The 20,536-nt window shown below is 41.1% G+C and overlaps 1 protein-coding gene across 1 annotated transcript in view; it reads left to right on the top strand.

Moving 5' to 3' along the window:
- UCMA (upper zone of growth plate and cartilage matrix associated) overlaps positions 1–20,536 on the top strand; it is a 71,107-nt gene that overhangs the window by 35,893 nt on the left and 14,678 nt on the right. Inside the window, exons 4-6 of the mRNA XM_056573348.1 lie at positions 2,293–2,485; positions 3,546–3,614; positions 4,876–4,968. Coding sequence (XP_056429323.1) covers positions 2,428–2,485; positions 3,546–3,614; positions 4,876–4,968 — 220 coding nt within the window. The 5' untranslated portion in view covers positions 2,293–2,427. The remainder of the gene's footprint in view (positions 1–2,292; positions 2,486–3,545; positions 3,615–4,875; positions 4,969–20,536) is intronic.

Genomic DNA, 20,536 nt, shown 5'->3' with positions numbered 1-20,536 from the left:
TGGTTGGCCCTGGGTTCCTCCTAATGCAAGACAATGCTATACCTCATGTGGCAGGAGTGTGTCAGCAGTTACTGCAAGAGGAAGGCATTGATGCTATGGACTGGCCCGCCCATTCCCCGATTGAGCATATCTGGGACAACATGACTCGGTCCATCCACCAATGCCACGTTTCACCACAGACTGTCCAGATGTTGGCAGAAACTTTAGTCCAGGTCTGGGAGGATATCCCTCAGGAGACCATCTGCCACCTCATCAGGAGCATGCCCAGTCGTTGTAGGGAGGTCATACGTGCACGTAGAGGCCACACACACTACTGAGCCTCATTTTGACTTGTTTTAAGGACATTACATCAAAGTTGGATCAGCCTGTAGTGTGGTTTTCCACTTTGATTTTGAGTATGACTCCATATCCAGACCTCCATGGGTTGATAAATTTGATATCCATTGATAATGTTTGGGTAATTTTGTTGTCAACACATTCAACTATGTAAAGACAAAAGTATTTCATACGATTAGTTCATTCATTCAGATCTAGGATGTGTTATCTTAGCATTCCCTTTATTATTTTGAGCAGTGTATATCTTTTTTTCTAATGCTGAAACTAGAAGGGTACAAGCAGTGACTTGTACCCTTTAAAGCTAGCCATATACATCAGATAAATGTCGGTCATATCCATCGATTTTGGGGGGACTGGCCAACTATGCCATCTGTATGACAACCCTCTGATGCTCCCTGGGTGGTTATAAGGATCAGGCTTGTTTGAGTTCATATGTAAGATAAGCCACTGCTAGAGGATTCCCTCAAATTGAGAATACATACATATATGCCCTATCCCAGCATGCCTGTGTCTAGGGGAATCTGGAGAGAGAGGGGGAAATTTGTCAAAATTTAACCAGTTAACAAGTTGCTCATATCAACCAATAAGCAATCTGGTTGCTATGGACAACTGGTTAACTTTTCCTCTGCTCAGGTTTTGATAAATCTTCCCCATTGTGCTTAGTTGACAGCCATTATATGTATATTGTTCGCCTTACATTGGGGCATTACTGAAGAATATAGCACTGATAATATCATCAAGGCTAAAGACTACATCTTGTAGGGGACCTTTCATTTAGATTACTTAAAATAACCCTCAAAAACATTCAATGTTCAGTGCAGCAGATCTATAATATTTTTGGACATTTTGGACAAAAATTATAATTTAAATAATTTATTTATTTAGAATATGAAATAGCTGGTATACATTTTTGTAGCTTATAACTTTTCACACACATTATAGGCCTCATTCACATACCAGGATATAAAAGAACCAATCACCAACAGCATGGTAGGCTGCGGATGGCATCACCAGTAGTGTTGAGCGTGAATATTCGAATAGCAATTTTTTTTCACGAATATCGGCATTTCGCGAATATTAAGAATATCTCGAATTATATTCTTTATGACGAATATTAGTATTCCCTCCCTCCCTACTTCCAGCTTGTAGTCCAAAGAAGGCAAATATGCAAATTCGAATCTTATGCGAAAAATATGGGAATATCGGCACTTCCAGAGGACACTGATCCCTCTCTTCTTTAAAGGGGGTATTCCAGGCCAAAACTTTTTTTTATATATCAACTGGCTCCGGAAAGTTAAACAGATTTGTAAATTACTTCTATTAAAAAATCTTAATCCTTCCAATAGTTATTAGCTTCTGAAGTTGAGTTGTTGTTTTCTGTTTAACTGCTCTCTGTGCAGTTCCTATGGGGATATTCTCCCATCATGCACAGGTCCCGGGACGTGACATCATCATTGAGCAGTTAGACAGAAAACTTCAGAAGCTAATAACTATTGGAAGGATTAAGATTTTTTAATAGAAGTAATTTACAAATCTGTTTAACTTTACGGAGCCAGTTGATATATAAAAAAAAGTTTTTGCCTGGAATACCCCTTTAAGCTTGTGGGCCAATGAGAAGGATGCAAATACAGTTGTCAGAGGTTAGCAACATCCCTAGCAACCAATAGGAAAATAGTTAGTTGAAAGATATAATCGCGCATGCACATGTTGCGAAATTTATTACAAATTTTGCATTAAAAAAGTTAACAAATATGCAAAATCCACAAATATAGGACAAATATTCACAAAATGTTGCAAATTAGAATATGGCCTATGCTGCTCATCACTAATCACCAGCAGTTGTTTTCCTATGACACCATAAAAAATGGAAATTGTTAACCGTAGTTTACAAAATGAACAAAGAATATTTGTCTTTCCTGCTGGCTGTATATTTATTATAGTTAACTGGGTCCATAGGTATCCAGTGACCATGCCCCTCCTCCTCCCAGGATTCCAGCTGCCTGCCTTACCTTCCTATCTGACACATGAGGAATTTGTAACCTTTTCTCAGTCCCTTGCAGCCCATAGACCAGACAAGAAATCTCTACAAAGATGAACTGGAAACAAGTCTTATTTCTGGCAGTCGCTACAACACTGGTGCTACTTGCAGGTAAAACCATCTACTTAATCTACTACATCGAAATAGGGCCCTGCATATAAGGAGTTCATCAGATATATTGTGTAATGCTGAGCTCTGTCCTATACATTTTATGATGTTCCTGCATACGAGGGGTCTATCTAATACATTGTTACTCGTCATCAGATAGGGGGCATCTATTTGATATAATGTATGATGTTCTTGCATATAAGAAGTTATGTGGTAGATAGGCTGTGTACTGTTGCTGCATAAAAGGGGTTAATATGGCACATTATGACATTACTGAATATCTGATGTATTTGTGTGATGTTGGGATCCATCTGATTTATTTTGTTAGTATTCTAGATATAATGTAGTGTCTGATGATTCTGGATAAGAAGGGTTCTATTTGATACATTGTCCGATGATACTTTATTAAGGGATCTATCTGATACATTGTATGATGTTTCTGCAAGTAAGTTATACATACCTGCTACAGTGTGTGATATATATATATATATATATATATATATATATATATTAGTTATTTCTCTAACATATTTCTTGGTCATCCCATACATAACTGATAATATTCCTGCACGCGAGACTTCAATGCAATATATATCCAGATATAAAGTGATACCTGGTATTTTATATCACAGTAAAGACACACTACATTTACAAATGATCATAATTTAAGTAAGTGTACAACTAAAAATGTTTACATTTATGTGTTAAGATCAACAATAATATGTATTTTATTACACATGTAATGAGGAATGTGTATTTAGGATTATAACAGTGCACAACAGCTAGATTCGCAAACATAATGTGATCCTATATAAAAGCACAAATAATGTACCTTATTTTTAATTTCATTAGATATTATTCATAAATATAATGGTTTTGAATTTAAACTTTTTGTACTACAGCCAGGCATATCTTTAGAAATAAGATATTACCTTGTATATATATATATATATATATATATATATATATATATATATATATATATATACTTGTCCTCATGGCTTTAATCTGCTACATATTATAGTGCATTTGATTATTTTTTGCTCATTTTTCGGGTGTCTAGTTTTTCAGGTGAGTGACGGTGCTGCAGTACGAAACAGTGATGATGGGGCAGCAGACAAGAAGAAAGAAAGTAAGTGAAGTATACACTTACAAACACACGCACTCTCTTTTTTAGACTATTAAAAGTGCTGAAATATCATATCCATCCAAATTAAGAAAAATCCTTCCAAGTCATTCGAATTATTAAATAATATTATGCATAATTCTTCAGTAGAACAAAATATAAAGAGAATGTCCTTTCGGCACTGCGGATCCTCCACTGCTGGAGGTACCTGGATAGGAGCTTTATATATATATATATTGGTTCTTGCTAAAGGGGTGTTGGTGGTGCTCCGGCTAAAGGTGTATTCAGCAGTATCACATCAATGGAATCGAGAAAAGAATAGAAGCCGGCCACTCACCAGTAAACTTTTTCTTCAGGCTTTATTCATGCCAATAAGATACTCTCATAGACAAACGGGGGAGCATGACAAGGAAGAGCAAGGGGGGTACAGTGGCAACAAGCTCCGTTTCGCACACTTAAGTGCTTCGTCCGGCCATATGGCCGGACGAAGCACTTAAGTGTGCGAAACGGAGCTTGAGTATCTTATTGGCATGAATAAAGCCTGAAGAAAAAGTTTACTGGAGAGTGTCCGGCTTCTATTCTTTTCTCGATTCCATTGATAATTCTTCAGTAGAAAACAACGAAAAAATACAGTTTAAATTACATGTATTAGTTGCTTATTACCAGAATATCATTTTTTTAATTCATAGCACACACATTTTGCATTATATACATTGGTTTCAAGATTGTACGTTGCAAGCTAGTGACAGGGAACAAAGTAAATGAGGCGGAAACCAATGAGTTTTTGTCCAATAGAAGATGTTAAAGGGGTATTCCAGGCAAAAACTTTTTTTTATATATCATCTGGCTCTGGAAAGTTAAACAGATTTGTAAATTGCTTCTATTAAAAAATCTTAATCCTTCCAATAGTTATTAGCTTCTGAAGTTTTCTGTCTAACTGCTCAATGATGATGTCACGTCACGGGAGCTGTGCATGATGGGAGAATATCCCTTGCATGATGGGAAAATATCCCCAGAGGAGCTGGACAGCTCCCGGGACGTGAGTCATCAGAGAGCAGTTAGACAGAAAACAGCAACTCAACTTCAGAAGCTAATAACTATTGGAAGGATTAAGATTTTTTTAATAGAAGTAATTTACAAATCTGTTTAACTTTCCGGAGCCAGTTGATATATAAAAAAAAGTTTTTGCCTGGAATACCCCTTTAAGCTGTTGTTTTCTAGACCTGAATATAAACCATAAAACCCGTTTAATGCACTTCATCCACAGGCTTGAAGAAGATTTTCATGCAGGAATCCGAGGCCTCAAACTTCTTCAAGAAACGTGGCAAGAGATCAACTAAATCCCAGGATGAAATAAATGGTGAGAGTGTTAGCTTTGTGGAGATATGTTTATTTTTCAGCTCCATGGTTTCCTTGAAATGATTCAGGATTCCTGCTGTCACATGAAGGTCTATATTACTGGACTGTTTGTTTCTGTTGGGTTTCAAAATACAAGGAAATAAACCCAGGTTAGGACCAAAGTACTTAAAAAATGAAAGTGTCTACCAGTAAATATTTACTGCATAAAGCTTCCTAAGTTTGTCTGTAGGTAAATGCAGCAGTGGACTGTACTACAGGTAAACACATTTCTAAGCTAAAATGACTACAGCTAAATTGTAGGATTTAAAGGGGTACTCCCGTGTTGTTGTTGTTTTTTTTTTTATCAACTGGTGCCAGAAAGTTAAACAGATTTGTAAATTACTTCTATAAAAAAAATCTTAATCCTTCCAGTACTTATTAGCTGCAGAATACTACAGAGCAAATGGTTTTCTTTTTGGAACATTGAGCTCTCTGCTGATATTATGACCACAGTGCTCTCTGCTGACACCTCTGTCCATTTTTAGAACTGTCCAGAGTAGGAGAAAATTAAGATTTTTTCAATAGAAGTAATTTACAAATCTGTTTAACTTTCTGGCACCAGTTGATTAAAAAAAATAAAAAAAAGTTTTCCACGACAGTACCCCTTTTAAATCAACTGGTGGCAGAAAGTTAAACATATTTGTAAATTACTTCTATTAAAAAATCTTAATCCTTCCTGTACTTATTAGTTGCTGAATACTACAGAGGAAATTCTTTTCTTTTTGGAATGCTCTCTGATGACATCACGAGCACAGTTCTCTCTGCTGACGTTATTATAATAATAATAATAATGCTTTATTTATTGTTGTCCTTAGTGAGATTTAAACCCAAGATCCCAGCACTGCAAGGCAGCAGTGCTAACCACTGAGCCACCATGCTGCCCTTAGCATACATTTGCTATGCATGGTTGCTAAAATGGACAGAGATGTCAGCAGAGAGCACTGTGCTAGTGATGTCATCAGTGTTCTAAAAAGAAAGGAATTTCCTCTGTAGCATTTAGCAGCTAATAAGTACTGGAAGGATTAAGATTTTTTAATAGAAGTAATTTACAAATATGTTTAACTTTCTGCCACCAGTTGATTTTAAAGAAAAAAGGTTTTCACCGGAGTACCCCTTTAAGACTATGTTGATCTTTTATTCACACAGCTCTGTGCATGAAAGCCATATAGAGACACATAGATACCTGCTGTGTTATGGTCCCTCCGTCCTCCTTCATGTCAGCTTGGAAGCATATACATAGGATATCTCCAAAACTACTTCTACTTAGCTGAAATACAGTTTTTTGCATAAGCTCTTAAATGTTTAACACCCTTATCCTAGTGATTCTTTCCATTTAGTCTACTTACGTCCACTGGATGAGCTTATGTTATTATACACATTTAATATATTCCTTATATCATGTCTAATTGCTCGAAAAAATGCCAAATGAACGCAGGATTGACACCTTCTATTGAATGTACCTCTTTTTGGCAATTATTCAGGAGACATTGAAAAGTTTATTTAGACATGTTGTCAATGGTCTTATATGCATACAGGCTTTTTCCTTTTACTGTTAGGTATTCTACCTCCAGGGTGTTTTCGTTACTCTGTAAAATGAAGGGCTCCTTTTACTTATGCAGTATGTGTGCAGTAGAGGGAACAGTAGAAAGAGTCTGGTATGTGCTGGGCAGCACCAAGCAGCTGCAGGAGGCGCAGGGCAGCATGGAGAAAACACTGAGGCTTCTAGTATTCTCACCTCCAGCTCACATTACATGTCTCATAGGAACAGCTGACTGAAGATAGCTGCCTGCATTCTCTGGCCTCCATCTGGTGTAGTACAGGAACCTTTATGGGAAATAAGTTCGGCTTTGTATCCATTAAGCCTTATGTCTTTTTAACATGACAAGTTTTCTTTATAATTATTTCTAAAATCTATTGGACATACATCAACTTCTAGAAAGTGGATTTTTTTTTAATCCATTATGTACGGTGGCACGTTAGTGCACTATAAATAATGTACATGATACAGGCAAAGGTCAACATCAAGTAAGAAAGAACAATCCAACACCGAGCCTCAGTACAGTGGGGGTTCGCAACCCTTGATACTTAAGCCACACCCTATCATTTGGCACCACCCCTCTTTAGCATATTTTATTAGCCAGTTGGTTCCATCATTGAACAATTATGGTTACCACAGTTCACTGCCATAGAACAACTTCATAATAATAACCTATTATCTACCCTGACTCAGGAGACCATGCTCTCATCCAGGGGTCAAGTCCTGGGAAGAAAAGTGTGGGAACGCAACCAAGATTTCCACTTAAAGGGATACTAGACATCTTATACCTGATCTTATACCCGATGTCTTATCCCAGGGGTCCCGCCACTGGAGACTCCCACGTTCTCCCTGCTGCACCCAGCATTCATTTAGAGCGTTGGGTGCAGTGCCGGAGGCTCGTGACGTCACGGCCCCTCAATGCAAGTCTATGGGAGGGGGCGTGGCAGCTGTCACGCCCCCTTCCATAGAATTGTATTGAGGGGGCATTACTGTGACGTCACGAGCCTCTGCCCCGCATCACCAGTCATCCGGCATGGAACGAAGCTCGCTCCGTGCATCGGATCTCTGGGGTGCCACAGCCAAGATTGTGGAGGTCCCCAGCAGCAGGACTCCTGCGATCAAACATCTTATCCCCTATACTTTGAATAGGGGATAAGATGTCTAGGGGCAGAGTACCCCTTTAAAGGGTACCTCTCATCAAATAAACTTTTGATATATTTTAGATTAATGAATGTTGAATAACTTTCCAATAGCATGTTAATGAAAAATATGCTTCTTTCTATTGTGTTTTTCCCGATCAGTCCTGTCAGCAAGCATTTCTGACTCATGCTGGAGTCCTAAACACTCAGAGCTGCCAGCCTGCTTTGTTCACAGCCAAATAGGCTGTGAACAAAGCAGGCTGGCAGCTCTGAGTGTTCTCCTTTGTGAACAAAGCAGACTGGCAGCTCGTAGTGTTTAGGACTCCAGCATGAGTCTGAAATGCTTGCTGCCAGGACTGGTAGGGAGACCCCTAGTGGTCATTTCTTCAAAGTGGAAAATTAAATAGAAAGAAGCATATTTTTTAATAACATGCAATTGTAAAGTTATTCTGCATACATTAATCTATAATATATCAAAAGTTTTTTTGAAGAGAGGTACCCTTTAAGGGCTGGTCCTGCAGGACTCCTGCTAATGGGAACTGTGTTCCTGCTGTGGAAAAACTCAGTTCCCATGCGGTCCTGCAGGACTTGAGCCCTACTCTCATCTCCTATAGTTCAGATGCAGTTTGCCAAAAGAAAATGACCTTTGTCACTATCTTTATTTTCGTACAGGGGGGAAATATTTTTGGGCATTAATTTTTCAATATTTGGTCAAGTACAGGATCAGGATACTGCTTTTACTGTCTACAACTCCTTTGTACAGGAAAGTATTCTATAGTCAAATGTGAGCTAAAGCTTGCCTAAAGCTGGAAAATGCAATAGGACAATTATCTCAAGCACATCAGCAAATCTACAACAGAATGGCTTTAAATGAAAAGAATCAAGGTGTTGTGATGGCCCAGTCCAGGTCCATATCTCATCCCAGCTGAAATGTTGTGGCGGGAACGTAAGAGAATTGTATATTAGTGAATGTCCACAAACCTCAATAAACTAAAACAACATTGTAATAAAGAGTGGGACATAATTCCTCCAAACTGATGGGACTGATAAAGTCCTGTAAAACCACTACCACTACTGCCAAGCTATCAGTTCACGGGGTGGACTTAGTTTTCACACATAACTTTTCCATTTGGGCTTCATTTTTTATTAATTAAGGACACAGTGAAATCTATTGTGCATATATAACTGCAGGCAGACCATTTACCATATACAAGACTAGTACAGGACTAGTGGGATGTTAGTAATGACAGGCTTGGGTAAGTAAACTACGTCTTTTTACATTTCAGTGGTTAGATGTGCCGCAAACAACCATTAAACAAGCCCAGTAACCACAGTGGATTGCAGTGTACATATACAGTGGTCCCTCAAGTTACAATATTAATTGGTTCCAGGACGACCATTGTATGTTGAAACCATCGTATGTTGGGACCATAACTCTATGGAAACCTGCTAATTGGTTCTAAAGGCACCAAAATGTCATCCAAAAATAGGAAAAAGTGAGGATTAAAGATATATAAGTAGATAACTAATATAGATAAAGCAAATCCTTACATATAAAAGTAATAAAGATCTGCTGGGAGCTGTAAATCACTGTCTATTTCAGTTTTTCCCAACCAGGGTGCCTCCAGCTGTTGCAAAACTACAACTCCCAGCATGCCCGGACAGCCAAAGGCTGTCCGGGCATGTTGGGAGTTATAGTTTTGCAACAGCTGGAGGCACCCTCTTTGGGAAACACTGGTCTATGTAGAGGACAGAAGCTTCTTCAGGGTCCTGTACAGAACACGCAATGTCCTAAAAAAAGGAAAATGGAGCCGCCCTCACCTGATGCCCAAAGGAGAAGCTAACCCTGGCATAGGTAAAGAGTACAGAACATGTAATACCTCCCTGTACTGTAGGGGGCGCTACCAGACACCAGTCAGTGCATGCACTTCAGTAATACAGGGGTTTTACCAGTGAAATATCCATTCTGATTGGTCGGTTCTTACAGCCGTTGACACGTTTCGCAGATTCCATAGCATTGTATGTTGAGTCTGGTTTCAAGTTACAATGGTCCAGAAAAGATCATTGTATTCTGAAACTATTGTATGTTGAGGCCATTGTAAGTTGAGGGATCACTGTAATTAGGAAAAATATGAATACTTTATGTTTTAATCAATCGAGATAATGAGTTCTTGTAAGTGCCTGAGAAAAATGTATATTTATTTGTCCCTGATGGACAAGTTGTACTTGGAACTGAATACAATTCAGCAGTATATTATAATATATAGCATTACAATATTGATATATTTGCTTACAGTTGAGCTTATTTATACACATTTGCTGTTGAATATTAGAAACGTGACTAAAAAGAGAACAGAAAAGATATTAAAAAAGATTTTTCTCTTTTATATAAAATATTTCTAATAATAAAACAGGGGTCTCTGAGTAGCTCATAATATTTTTTTTTAATTTTTTTCTATAAATCTCTTTGTGGCTTTTACAAACCTGTTAGGCACACATTCTTTATTTAATACAGAGTTCTGTGTAAATGATTTTGTTCAATATTTATTAGTTCACTTGATGATTTTGATCCAGTAAAATTCATTATACAAATACAATGCTCAAAAAAATAAAGGGAACACTAAGATAACACATCCTAGATCTGAATGAATGAACTAATCCTATGAAATACTTTCGTCTTCACATAGCTGAATGCGTTGACAACAAAATCACACAAAAATTATCAATGGAAATTTATCAACCCATGGATGGATGTGGAGTCACACTCAAAATCAAAGTGGAAAAACCACACTAAAGGCTGATCCAACTTTGATGTAATGTCCTTAAAACAAGTCAAAATGAGGCTCAGTAGTGTGTGTGTGGCTTCCACGTGCCCGTATGACCTCCCTACAACGGCTGGGCATTATCCGGATGAGGTGGTGGATGGTCTCCTGAGGGATGTCCTCCCAGACCTGGACTAAAGCATACGCCAACTCCTGGACAGTCTGTGGTGCAACATGGCATTGGTGGATGGAGCGAGACATGATGTCCCAGATGTGCTCAATCTGATTCAGGTCTGGGGAATGGGCGGGCCAGTCCATAGCATCAATGCCTTCCTCTTGCAGGATCTGCTGACACACTCCAGTCGCATGAGGTCTAGCATTATCTTTCATTAGGAGGAACCCAGGGACAACCGCACCAGCATATGGTCTCACAAGGGGTCTAAGGATCTCATCTCGGTACCTAATGGCAATCAGGCTACCTCTGGCAAGCACATGTAGAGCTGTGTTGCCCCCCAAAGAAATGCCACCCCACACCATTACTGACCCACCGCCAACCCGGTCATGCTGGAGGATGTTGCAGGCAGCAGAACATTCTCCACGGGGTCTCCAGACTCTGACACACGTGCTCAGTGTGAACCTGCTTTCATTTGTGAAGAGCACAGGGCACCATTTGCCAATCTTGGTGTTCTCTGGCAAATGCCAAACGTCCTGCTGTAAGAACAACCCCCACCTGTGGATGTCGGGCCCTCATACCACTCTCAAGGAGTCTGTTTCTGACCATTTGCTAGGTTGTTGCCCTCTTATGGCCTCCTCCACATCCCCTGATGTACTGGCCTGTCTCCTGGTAGCGCCTCCATGCTCTGTACACTACGCTGACAGACACAGCAAACCTTCTTGCCACAGCTTGCATTGATGTGCCATCCTGAATGAGCTGCACTACCTGAGCCTCTTGTGTGGGTTGTAGACTCAGTCTCATGCTACCACTAGAATGAAAGCACCGCCAGCATTCAAAAGTGACCACAACATCAGCCAGGAAGCATAGGGACTGAGAAGTGGTCTGCAGAACCTGGGACCTGCAGAACCACTCCTTTATTGGAGTTGTCTTGCTAATTGCATATAACTTTAACCTGTTGTCTGTTCCATTTGCACAACAGCATGTGAAATTGATTGTCAATCAGTGTTGCTTCCTGAGTGGACAGTGGGATTTCACTGAAGTGTGATTGACTTGGAGTTACATTGTGTTGTTTAAGGCTGGGTTCCCATTACGTTTTCCCCCATACGGGAGCGCATACAGCAGGGGAGAGCTAAAAACTTCCGCTCCCATATGCTTTTCTATGCGCTCCCGTATGCAATTCATTTCAATGAGCCGACAGCAGTGAAACGTTCGGTCCAGCCGGCTCATTTTTGCCACATATGCGCTTTTTCCCCGCACCTAAAACCGTGGTCGACCATGATTTTAGGTCCGGTTGTAAAAGCGCATACGGGGCAAAAATGAGCCGGCTGGAACGAACGTTTCACTGCGGTCGGCTCATTAAAATGAATTACATACGGGAACGCATAGAAAGGCAAACGGGAGCACAAGTTTTTAGCTCTCTCCTGCTGTATGCGCTCACGTATGGGGGAAAATGTAATGGGAACCCAGCCTAAGTGTTCCCTTTATTTTTTTTGAATAGTGTATGTTGTTTCTCCTGATAAAAATATATATTTTTCTGCATAAAGTTTTACTTGGTCTCACATCCTGTTTAACCCCTTAAGGACTCAGCATTTCTCAGTTTTTGCATTTTCGTTTTTTCCTCATCACCTTTTAAAAATCATAACCCTTTCAATTTTTCACCTAAAAATCCATATGATGGCTTATTTTTTGCGCCACCAATTCTACTTTGTAATGACATCGGTCATTTTACCCAAAAATCTATGGCGAAACAAAAAAAATAATCAATGTGTGACAAAATTGAATTAGCCATTTTGTAAATTTTCGGGGCTTCCGTTTCTACGCAGTGCATTTTTCAGTAAAAGTTACACATTCTCTTTATTCTGTAGGTCCATACGATTAAATTGATACCCTACTTGTATAGGTTTGATTTTGTCGCACTTCTGGAAAAAAATCATAACTACATGCACGAACATTTTTTGTATGAGGGCTAATTTTTTGCGCCGTGATCTGAACTTTTTATCGGTACAATATTTGTTTTGGTTGGACTTTTTGATCGCTTTTTATTCATTTTTTTTATGGTAGAAAAAGTGACCAAAAATACGCTATTTTAGACTTTGGAATTTGTTTTACGTGTACGCCATTGACCGTGTGGTTTAATTAACTTTATACTTTTATAGTTCGGACATTTACACACGCGGCGATATTACATATGTTTAAATTTATTTTTATTTACATGGGTTTTTTTTATGGGAAAAGGGGGGTCATTCAGACTTTTATTAGGGAAGGGGTTAAATCACATTTATTTTCTCTTTTTTTCTGCAATGTTATAGCCCCCATAGGGGACTATAACATTTCCTACACTGATTTCCTACACTGATGACTGCCATACAATAGCATGGCATTGATCAGTGTTATCGCCGTTCGATAGGGATCCTCCTCGTGTCCTGCAAGCTGTTCGGGACACTGCGATTTCACAGCGGTGGTCCCGAACAGCACCACTGGGCTGTCGGGAAGGTTTCACTTTCACTTCAGACACAGTGATCATCTTTGATAGCCACATCTGAAGGGTCAATACCGGGCATCACCGGGATCGGTGATGTCCGGTATTAGCCGCGGTTCCCGGACGTTGGTGGCCGTCGGAACTGACCCGATATATCGCGGGAGTCGGCGCAGGACGTAAATATACGTCCTGCGTCATTAAGGGGTCAACACCTCAAGGACCATGGACGTGTATACACGTCCAGGCAGGATGCACGTTCCGAGTATTCACGTCCATGGTTCTCAAGGGTGCTGCCCAGTGCACCCACGAAGTAAACTTCGGTCCCGGCAGTTTAACCCTTACAGCCGCGGTCGGAAACTACCGTGAGCTGTAAAGAGTTTTGACAGAGGGCGGGGCTCCCTCTGTCTATCTCCTGTAGCACCATGCAACGATCGCGGGGTGCTGCCGGTTACCTGGGCAGCTGGGGGTCTTTACTAGGACCCCCAGGTCTGCCCCGGTTATTGCCTGAGGCACGTTCTGATATGCTGCCTGCCAGTGTAAAACTGGCAGACAGCATATAACTGCAATGCTTTGGAATACTAAGTATTCCAAAGCATTAAAAAAAAGTGTAAAAAAAAATATAAAATAAATAAAAGTAAAAAAAAAAGGTGTAAAAACAATAATTGTAAAAAAAAAAGTTAAAAAGTGTAAAAAATAAAATAAAAATACATTAAATAAATATAATGAAAAATAAAAATGCATAATGTGTGGGATCACACGGCGCACATCCGCAGCATATTACATGGTGCGGATGCCCACCAGCAGTCACAATAATGAGCTCCCTGCTGCGGCTGGGTAGCTTTGTGTATCCACTCATAGCAGCGGATTTCCCCGCCGGCAGTCATGAGCGGACACATTGAGCTACCCAGCTGCAGCAGTGATCTCACCCTTGTGACTGCCGGGGGCATCTGCGGTGTGACCCTATACTGCGTCCTGGTCATACTGCGTTTCAGCAGTATGTTACAGCCACGCATCACTACTACCTGACCCGGGACCACTCTGATTGGTCCAGCCAATACACTTGTAGGGGTGCGGTATTGTTCTGACAGCTCTGAACCTTTGCAGACATGGGGTGGGGTCTATAATTCATATAATAATGCCCTGAAAGCCAAAGGGGGCTCCTCTCCTTCTTGGTCTTACCAGGCAGTCAGGCAACCAGATATGGCCTAAGTAGGGGTACTGCCTAGCCCGAAATGAACAGCGGGATAAAATATGGGTGCATTTCCTCCATTTCAAAAGCAACTTACCAAAATGATGTCCCACAAATAAAGAATTTGTGGAAAAAAAGCTAATTGCTTTTTTTCCCCACTGACTCTGAACTAATTCTAGCCACACAATAAGGACTCAACGTACTCACTTCTGCCCTAGGTGAATACTTTAGGAGACATTGGGCCTCATTTACTAAGCTGAAACCGACCAGTTTTTGTCTGGTTATTTTGGCGCAGAGTGTCTGAGACATGTTTGCGCCAGTGTGCGCCTGGTAAATCCAACAAACCCAACATTGCACTGTGAAAAGCCGAAAAAGGGGCATGGTCTTTCACAAAGGGGGCATGGCTGTCCTGAAAAGGGGCGTGGTTTCACAACCCGACCGATTTACTATTGAATTCACTGAAAATTCTGTGGGTAAATGGCTGGAAATATCGACCTAGTTTTTCTAGTGAGAAAATGTTCCCGACTTTTCCCAATAGTAAATAGAGAGGAATCCTGCAAGTCTGAAACAAATTTTCCCACTAGTAAAAACCCGACACTCTTAGTAAATAAGGCCCATAGTTTCTAGGGGTGCAGTATTGTTTTGACAGCTAGAATGCTTTGCAAGATGAAGTGCGGCCTATTATACGTATAATGATATACTGAAAGCCAAATGGGGCTCCTCTCCTTTTGGGTCCCACCATGTGGCCATGCAACCAAATATGGCCTAAGCGGGGTATTACCGAACACTGGATAAACAGCGTAATAAAATATGGGGTGCGCTTCCTACTTTTAAGAAGCAGTGTACAAAAAATATGTCCCACAAATGATGCATTTGTGGGGAAATTTAATTTTTTATTTTTTCACTGACTTTGTAACCATTCCAGCCACACAAAAAGGACTGAAAGTACTCACCTTTGGTCTAGGTGAATACTTTAGGGGGTGTAGTTTCCAAAATGGGGTCACTTGTGGGGTTTATGTATGGTTCTGGCAGCTAAAACCCTTTGCAGGCATGAAGTGCGGCCTATAATCCATTTGGCCTAAAATGATGCCTTGAAAGCCAAATGGTGCTCCTCTCCTTCTGGGTCCTACCACGCGGCCAAGGAACCAAATATGGCCTAAGGGGGTATTTCCAAACATAGGCCGAGCAGCTCAATAAAATATAGGGTGCATTTCTTTCAATATAAGAAGCGATGTACAAAAAATATGTCCCACAAATGATGCATTTGTGAAAATAAGCAAATTTAGACTTTTTAACACAGACTTTGTGATAATACCTGCCAAAAAACGATGGTGTTAAAATACTCACTTTACCCCCTAGCAAATGCCTTGAGGGGTCTAATTTTTAGAATGGGGTCATTTGGGCGGGTTCCTATGTTCTACCACCTTCAAATTTCTGCAAACCTTGCATAGCACATAAAAAAGAGATGTACTTTCAAATTTTCAAGTTAAATTGTTAGGCTTCTAATTCATTTAAAATGTTAATTAAAACAAAAAAAATGACGTCAAAATAAAGTAGACATCTGAAAGTATAAGTTTCATAAACTATTTGGTCAGAAAGTATCAATATTTGCAACCTATTAGTGTTAAAATTGCGAAAAATCTTTTTTTTGTTTTTCTTTATTTCATGATTTTTTGCATTGTAAAAAAGAAAAACTACAAATGATATCGGCTTACTTTTACTATGTACATGAAGAACAACTTATGACAAAAAAACAATGTCCAAATTATCGTCATTGGCAAAACGTTACCAGAGTTATTCTCTAATAAAGTCAGACATCCGTGATTTGAAAAAACAGGCCTGGTCTTTCAGGGGCGTATAGGTCTACTTGTACTGGTCCTTAGGGGGTTAAAGGGGTACTCCACTGGCCAACATTCGGAACATTTAGTTCCAATCGCTGTGTGCGTGCTGCGGAGGTCGGCTACACCCTCTGATGCAGTCACACCACGCCCCCTCAACGCAAGTCTATGGGAGGGGGCAGATGACAAGGGGTGTGGGCGACCCCCGCAGCATGCACACAGAACGTTCTAAACAGCAAAAAAAAAGCTTGAAAAGCTTGAGACTTACTTTGCTTGTAAAACATGTAAATTTTTAAGCTTCAAAATATGCTCAAAGTGCACTGTGTGAACATAGCCTATGCTATCTTGCATGGAACACCTAAAAGTTTTTTTCTATATTTAGAATTATATGTTGATTAATTTCACATTACCGGTTTATCTTTATAAGGGTTGGAGCTTTGTTTTTCTGGTAGGAAGCTCCAAAATCCCTATTATGGGCAGAGTTATATTCCATAATTCAGGCTCCTGGGTGCTTAGACAGTTACTGCATATTAAATGACTAAATTTAGAAAGTTAATTTGTTTTCCCTTAGTCTCCTCAGCAGCACAATGTGGGGTGTCTCCGCCCCTGTGAGCAAATGGGACCTGGGATTTTTTAATGATTTAAATAAAAAATTACCCCGAAACCTCCCCCCCCCCCCTGGTATAAAGCACCAGGATCACACTAGAACAGTGAGTAGATTATAAAGCAAAAAGAAAATAAGGGAGGGAAGCTTGTGCTGCTGAGGAGACTAAGGGAAAACAAATTAACTTTCTAAATTTAGTCTTCCCTAGCGTCCCTCAGCAGCACAATGTGGGGATCTAGCAAGAATCACCCCTAGGGAGGGTTTTCCTGCATAGCAGTTTGTATAATAGACTTAGCGAAAGTAGTTTCGCTAGACAAAAAGGTATCTACTCTATAATGTTTTAAAAAGTGAGTGGAGAGTTCCAGGCTGCGGACTGGCAGATCTGTTCCAAGGGAACAGAGTTACGCTCTGCCTAAGAGGCAGAAACAGATCTCGTAGAGTGCGCTCTGGTGAATTCTGGTGAAGTTAACCCTCTAGAGGTATAACATAAATTTATGCATTCGCATATCCATCTTGAAATGGATGGTTTAGATGCCTTGGCACCTTTCTTTACACCCTGGAATAAAATGAGGAGATTCTCCGCTTTCCTGAATGGTTTTGTTCTATCTAGATAGACCCTTAGGCATCTTACCAGATCCAGGGAGGTAAGGTCCTTCTGGGAAGATTCAGAGTCAGGAAACTTTGGGAGACAGATAACCTGGTTAATATTTGCGAAGGAGGGGACCTTAGGCAAAAAAGAAGGTAGGAATCTCAGAAGGACTCTGTCCTGCAAGAAAACTGTGTAAGGTTCTGCCGCAGCTAATGCTTGAAGTTCACCAACTCTCTTGGCGGTGGTGACAGCTAGAAGTAGCACCACCTTAAGAGTGAGGAACCTAAGTTCCACTTCCTCTAAAGGTTCAAAGGGTTGAACACACAATTGTTGCAAGACCAATGCCAGATCCCAGGGTGTCACTGGTTTCACCGCTCTAGGACGAATTCTAGTGATGGCCTTGATAAATGACTTTATCACTGGTTCCTGAAACAGTCGTCTTTGTAAGGTCGCCGACAGTGCGGCTAGTTGGACCTTGATGGAATTTGGAGAGAGACCTCTGTCAAATCCATCCTGTAAAAATTCGAGAATTGATGGAGTGGATGGAGAAGAAGCATTGATCTTCTTGGTGACACACCAGGAGAAAAAAATCTTTTTGATTCTAGCATAGGCCTTGTTGGTTGCCTCACTCCTAGAGTGAGATAGTGTTTCAAGGATGCGGTCCGAAAACCCTCTGGCTTTTAATAAGGACCTATCAACTTCCATGCTGTCAGATTGAGCGTCTTGAGATTGTGGCAGAACTGAGTGCCCTGAGACACAAGATTCTGCCTGACAGGAAGTTTCCAGTATATTCCCTTGCTCATCTGAATGAGCTGGGAGAACCAGGATCTTTTTGGCCAAAAGGGAATGATGGCAATCACCGAGGCCTGATCCTGCCTGATCTTCATTAATACCCTGGGTATCATCGAGATAGGAGGGAATATGTAGGCCAGTTTGAAATTCCATGGGATCGACATTGCATCCAGATAAAGAGGTTTGTCCATCTGGTAAAGGGAGCAGAACTTGTCTAGTTTGCGATTGGATCTTGTGGCCATAAGATCTATTTCCGGGAGACCCCAGCGGTCTATGAGCTGCAGGAATATATCCTGGTCTAGAGTCCATTCTCCCGGTACCGTAAGACCTCTGCTTAGACGGTCTGCTATGATATTGTGTACTCCCCTTATGTGGACTGCGGAGAGCCTGAGAACTCGAGTCTCGGCCCATCGAAAGATCTTTGCCACCTCTTGAAGCAGTGGAACTGATCTTGTCCCTCCCTGCTTGTTTATATAGTAAACAGCCGACATGTTGTCCGTCCTTATTTTGACGGCTTGTCCCAGGAGAGAGGGGGCGAAGTGGAGAAGGGCATAATATATTGCCCTTAGTTCCTTTATATTGGAAGAAAGAGGAAGTTCTTCTGTACTCCACCAGCCATTCACCTTTCTCCCTAGCAGGTGGGCTCCCCATCCTGACCCGGAGGCGTCTGTCGTTAGGATTGACGACTGAGGTTCTACCAGAGACATTCCGTCCTGGGGGTTCGCCCACCAGTTTAGAGATCTGTGGACTGTGGGAGAAAGTTTTAGACACCTCTCTAGAGAGGAACTCCACCTGTCCCAGGCCTGGAGAACCTCTGTCTGGAGAGGTCTCATGTGCCAGAGTGCCCAAGGGACAGCTTCTAATGAGGAGGATAGGAGTCCTAGGAATCTCATGAGAGTCCTCAGTGACACCTTGCGGGGGACTCGAAGGAATTGATATCCCCTGGATATCCTGTCCTTCCGTGCTGGAGACAGATAGATTCTCATGTTGTGGGAATCCAGGTAAAACCCTAAAAAGGTTATTTCCTTTGTGGGAAATAGTCTGGATTTCTGAAGATTCACTATCCAACCTAAACTGTGGAGTAAGTCTAGTGTGGTGGTGATGTGATGGCTGAGCTCCTCCTGAGTTTTGGCTAGAAAAAGCCAATCGTCTAAATAGGGTATGATTCTGATGCCCTGTCTTCTGAGAATCGCCATCATGGATGAAACCACCTTTGTGAATACGAACGGGGCTGTGGAAATGCCAAATGGCAGAACCTTGAACTGGAGATGATGGAGAATTCCCTTGATAAAGACAGCAATTCTTAGGAATTTCCTGTGCCCTGGAAATATGGGAATGTGAAAATAGGCGTCTTTTAGGTCTAATGACGCCATGTAATCGTCTCTCAGAATGAGGGATTTTACTGATCTTATAGTCTCCATCCGAAATTTCTTCTTGACTATAAATTGATTGAGAAACCTGAGGTCTATTATAAGCCTCCATTTTCTTCCAGGCTTGGGTACTAGGAACACTGGGGAATAGACCCCCATATCCCTTTCGTGTCTGGGAACAGGTTCTACCGCAGAACTTGAGATAAGCTCTAGGATGGCTTCCTCTAAAGCCTCCTGTTTTGCAGAAGCTAGAGAGGGGGATATTAGACACCTCTCTGGAGGGAGATACGTTAGGGGAAGGAAATAACCATTCTCCACTACATTTATGACCCAAACATCTTTTATTAGAGTTTTCCAAGTCTTGAGAAAAAAATGAAGGCGCCCGCCTACAGGTAGACTTCTCGCGTCAGAATTCTGGCTTCTTTGAGCCTCTGGCTCTAGATGATCCCTTCCTTGTGGATCCTGATCCTCTGCCACGTCCAGGACCTCTATATTGCCTGTTACCTTGTGGAGATCGATCTCTCCTGGGTTGATTATAGCGCCCGCGAAAGGACTTCTCTGATAAAGGAAGGTTCTTCCCCTTTTTATTGGAGAGCTCCTCCATAATGGTGTCAAGTTCAGGACCAAATAATTTAGCCGGATTGAACTCCAGATTACCAAGAATGTACTTGGAATGACTGTCTCCAGGCCATGGTCTTAACCAAAGAGCCCTCCTAGCAGCTGAAGATAGGGCCATGTTTCTAGAAGCTAGCTTCACCTGTTGACAATTTGAGTCATATAGGTAGTCCATACCTAGGTTAACATATTTAAAGGACCTAAGTAAGTCCTGTCTACTGACTCCAGAGTCTATGTCATCCTGTATTCTTGAAAGCCAAGATCTCATAGCTCTTATGACCTCAAAGGAGGCATTCCCTACAGCACACTGGCTGGAAGATGCTGTATACGATCTTCTGAGAGTGACCTCCATGCGTCGGTCCATGGGATCCTTGAGACTAGAACCATCATCAGATGGGATAATGGTTCTCTTAGAAAGTTTGGCGATGGCGTAATCCACCT

This window comes from Hyla sarda, chromosome 4, assembly GCF_029499605.1.
Source record: "Hyla sarda isolate aHylSar1 chromosome 4, aHylSar1.hap1, whole genome shotgun sequence".
NCBI classification, from domain to species: Eukaryota; Metazoa; Chordata; class Amphibia; order Anura; family Hylidae; genus Hyla; species Hyla sarda.
This window is presented reverse-complemented; position numbering and strand designations above follow the sequence as displayed.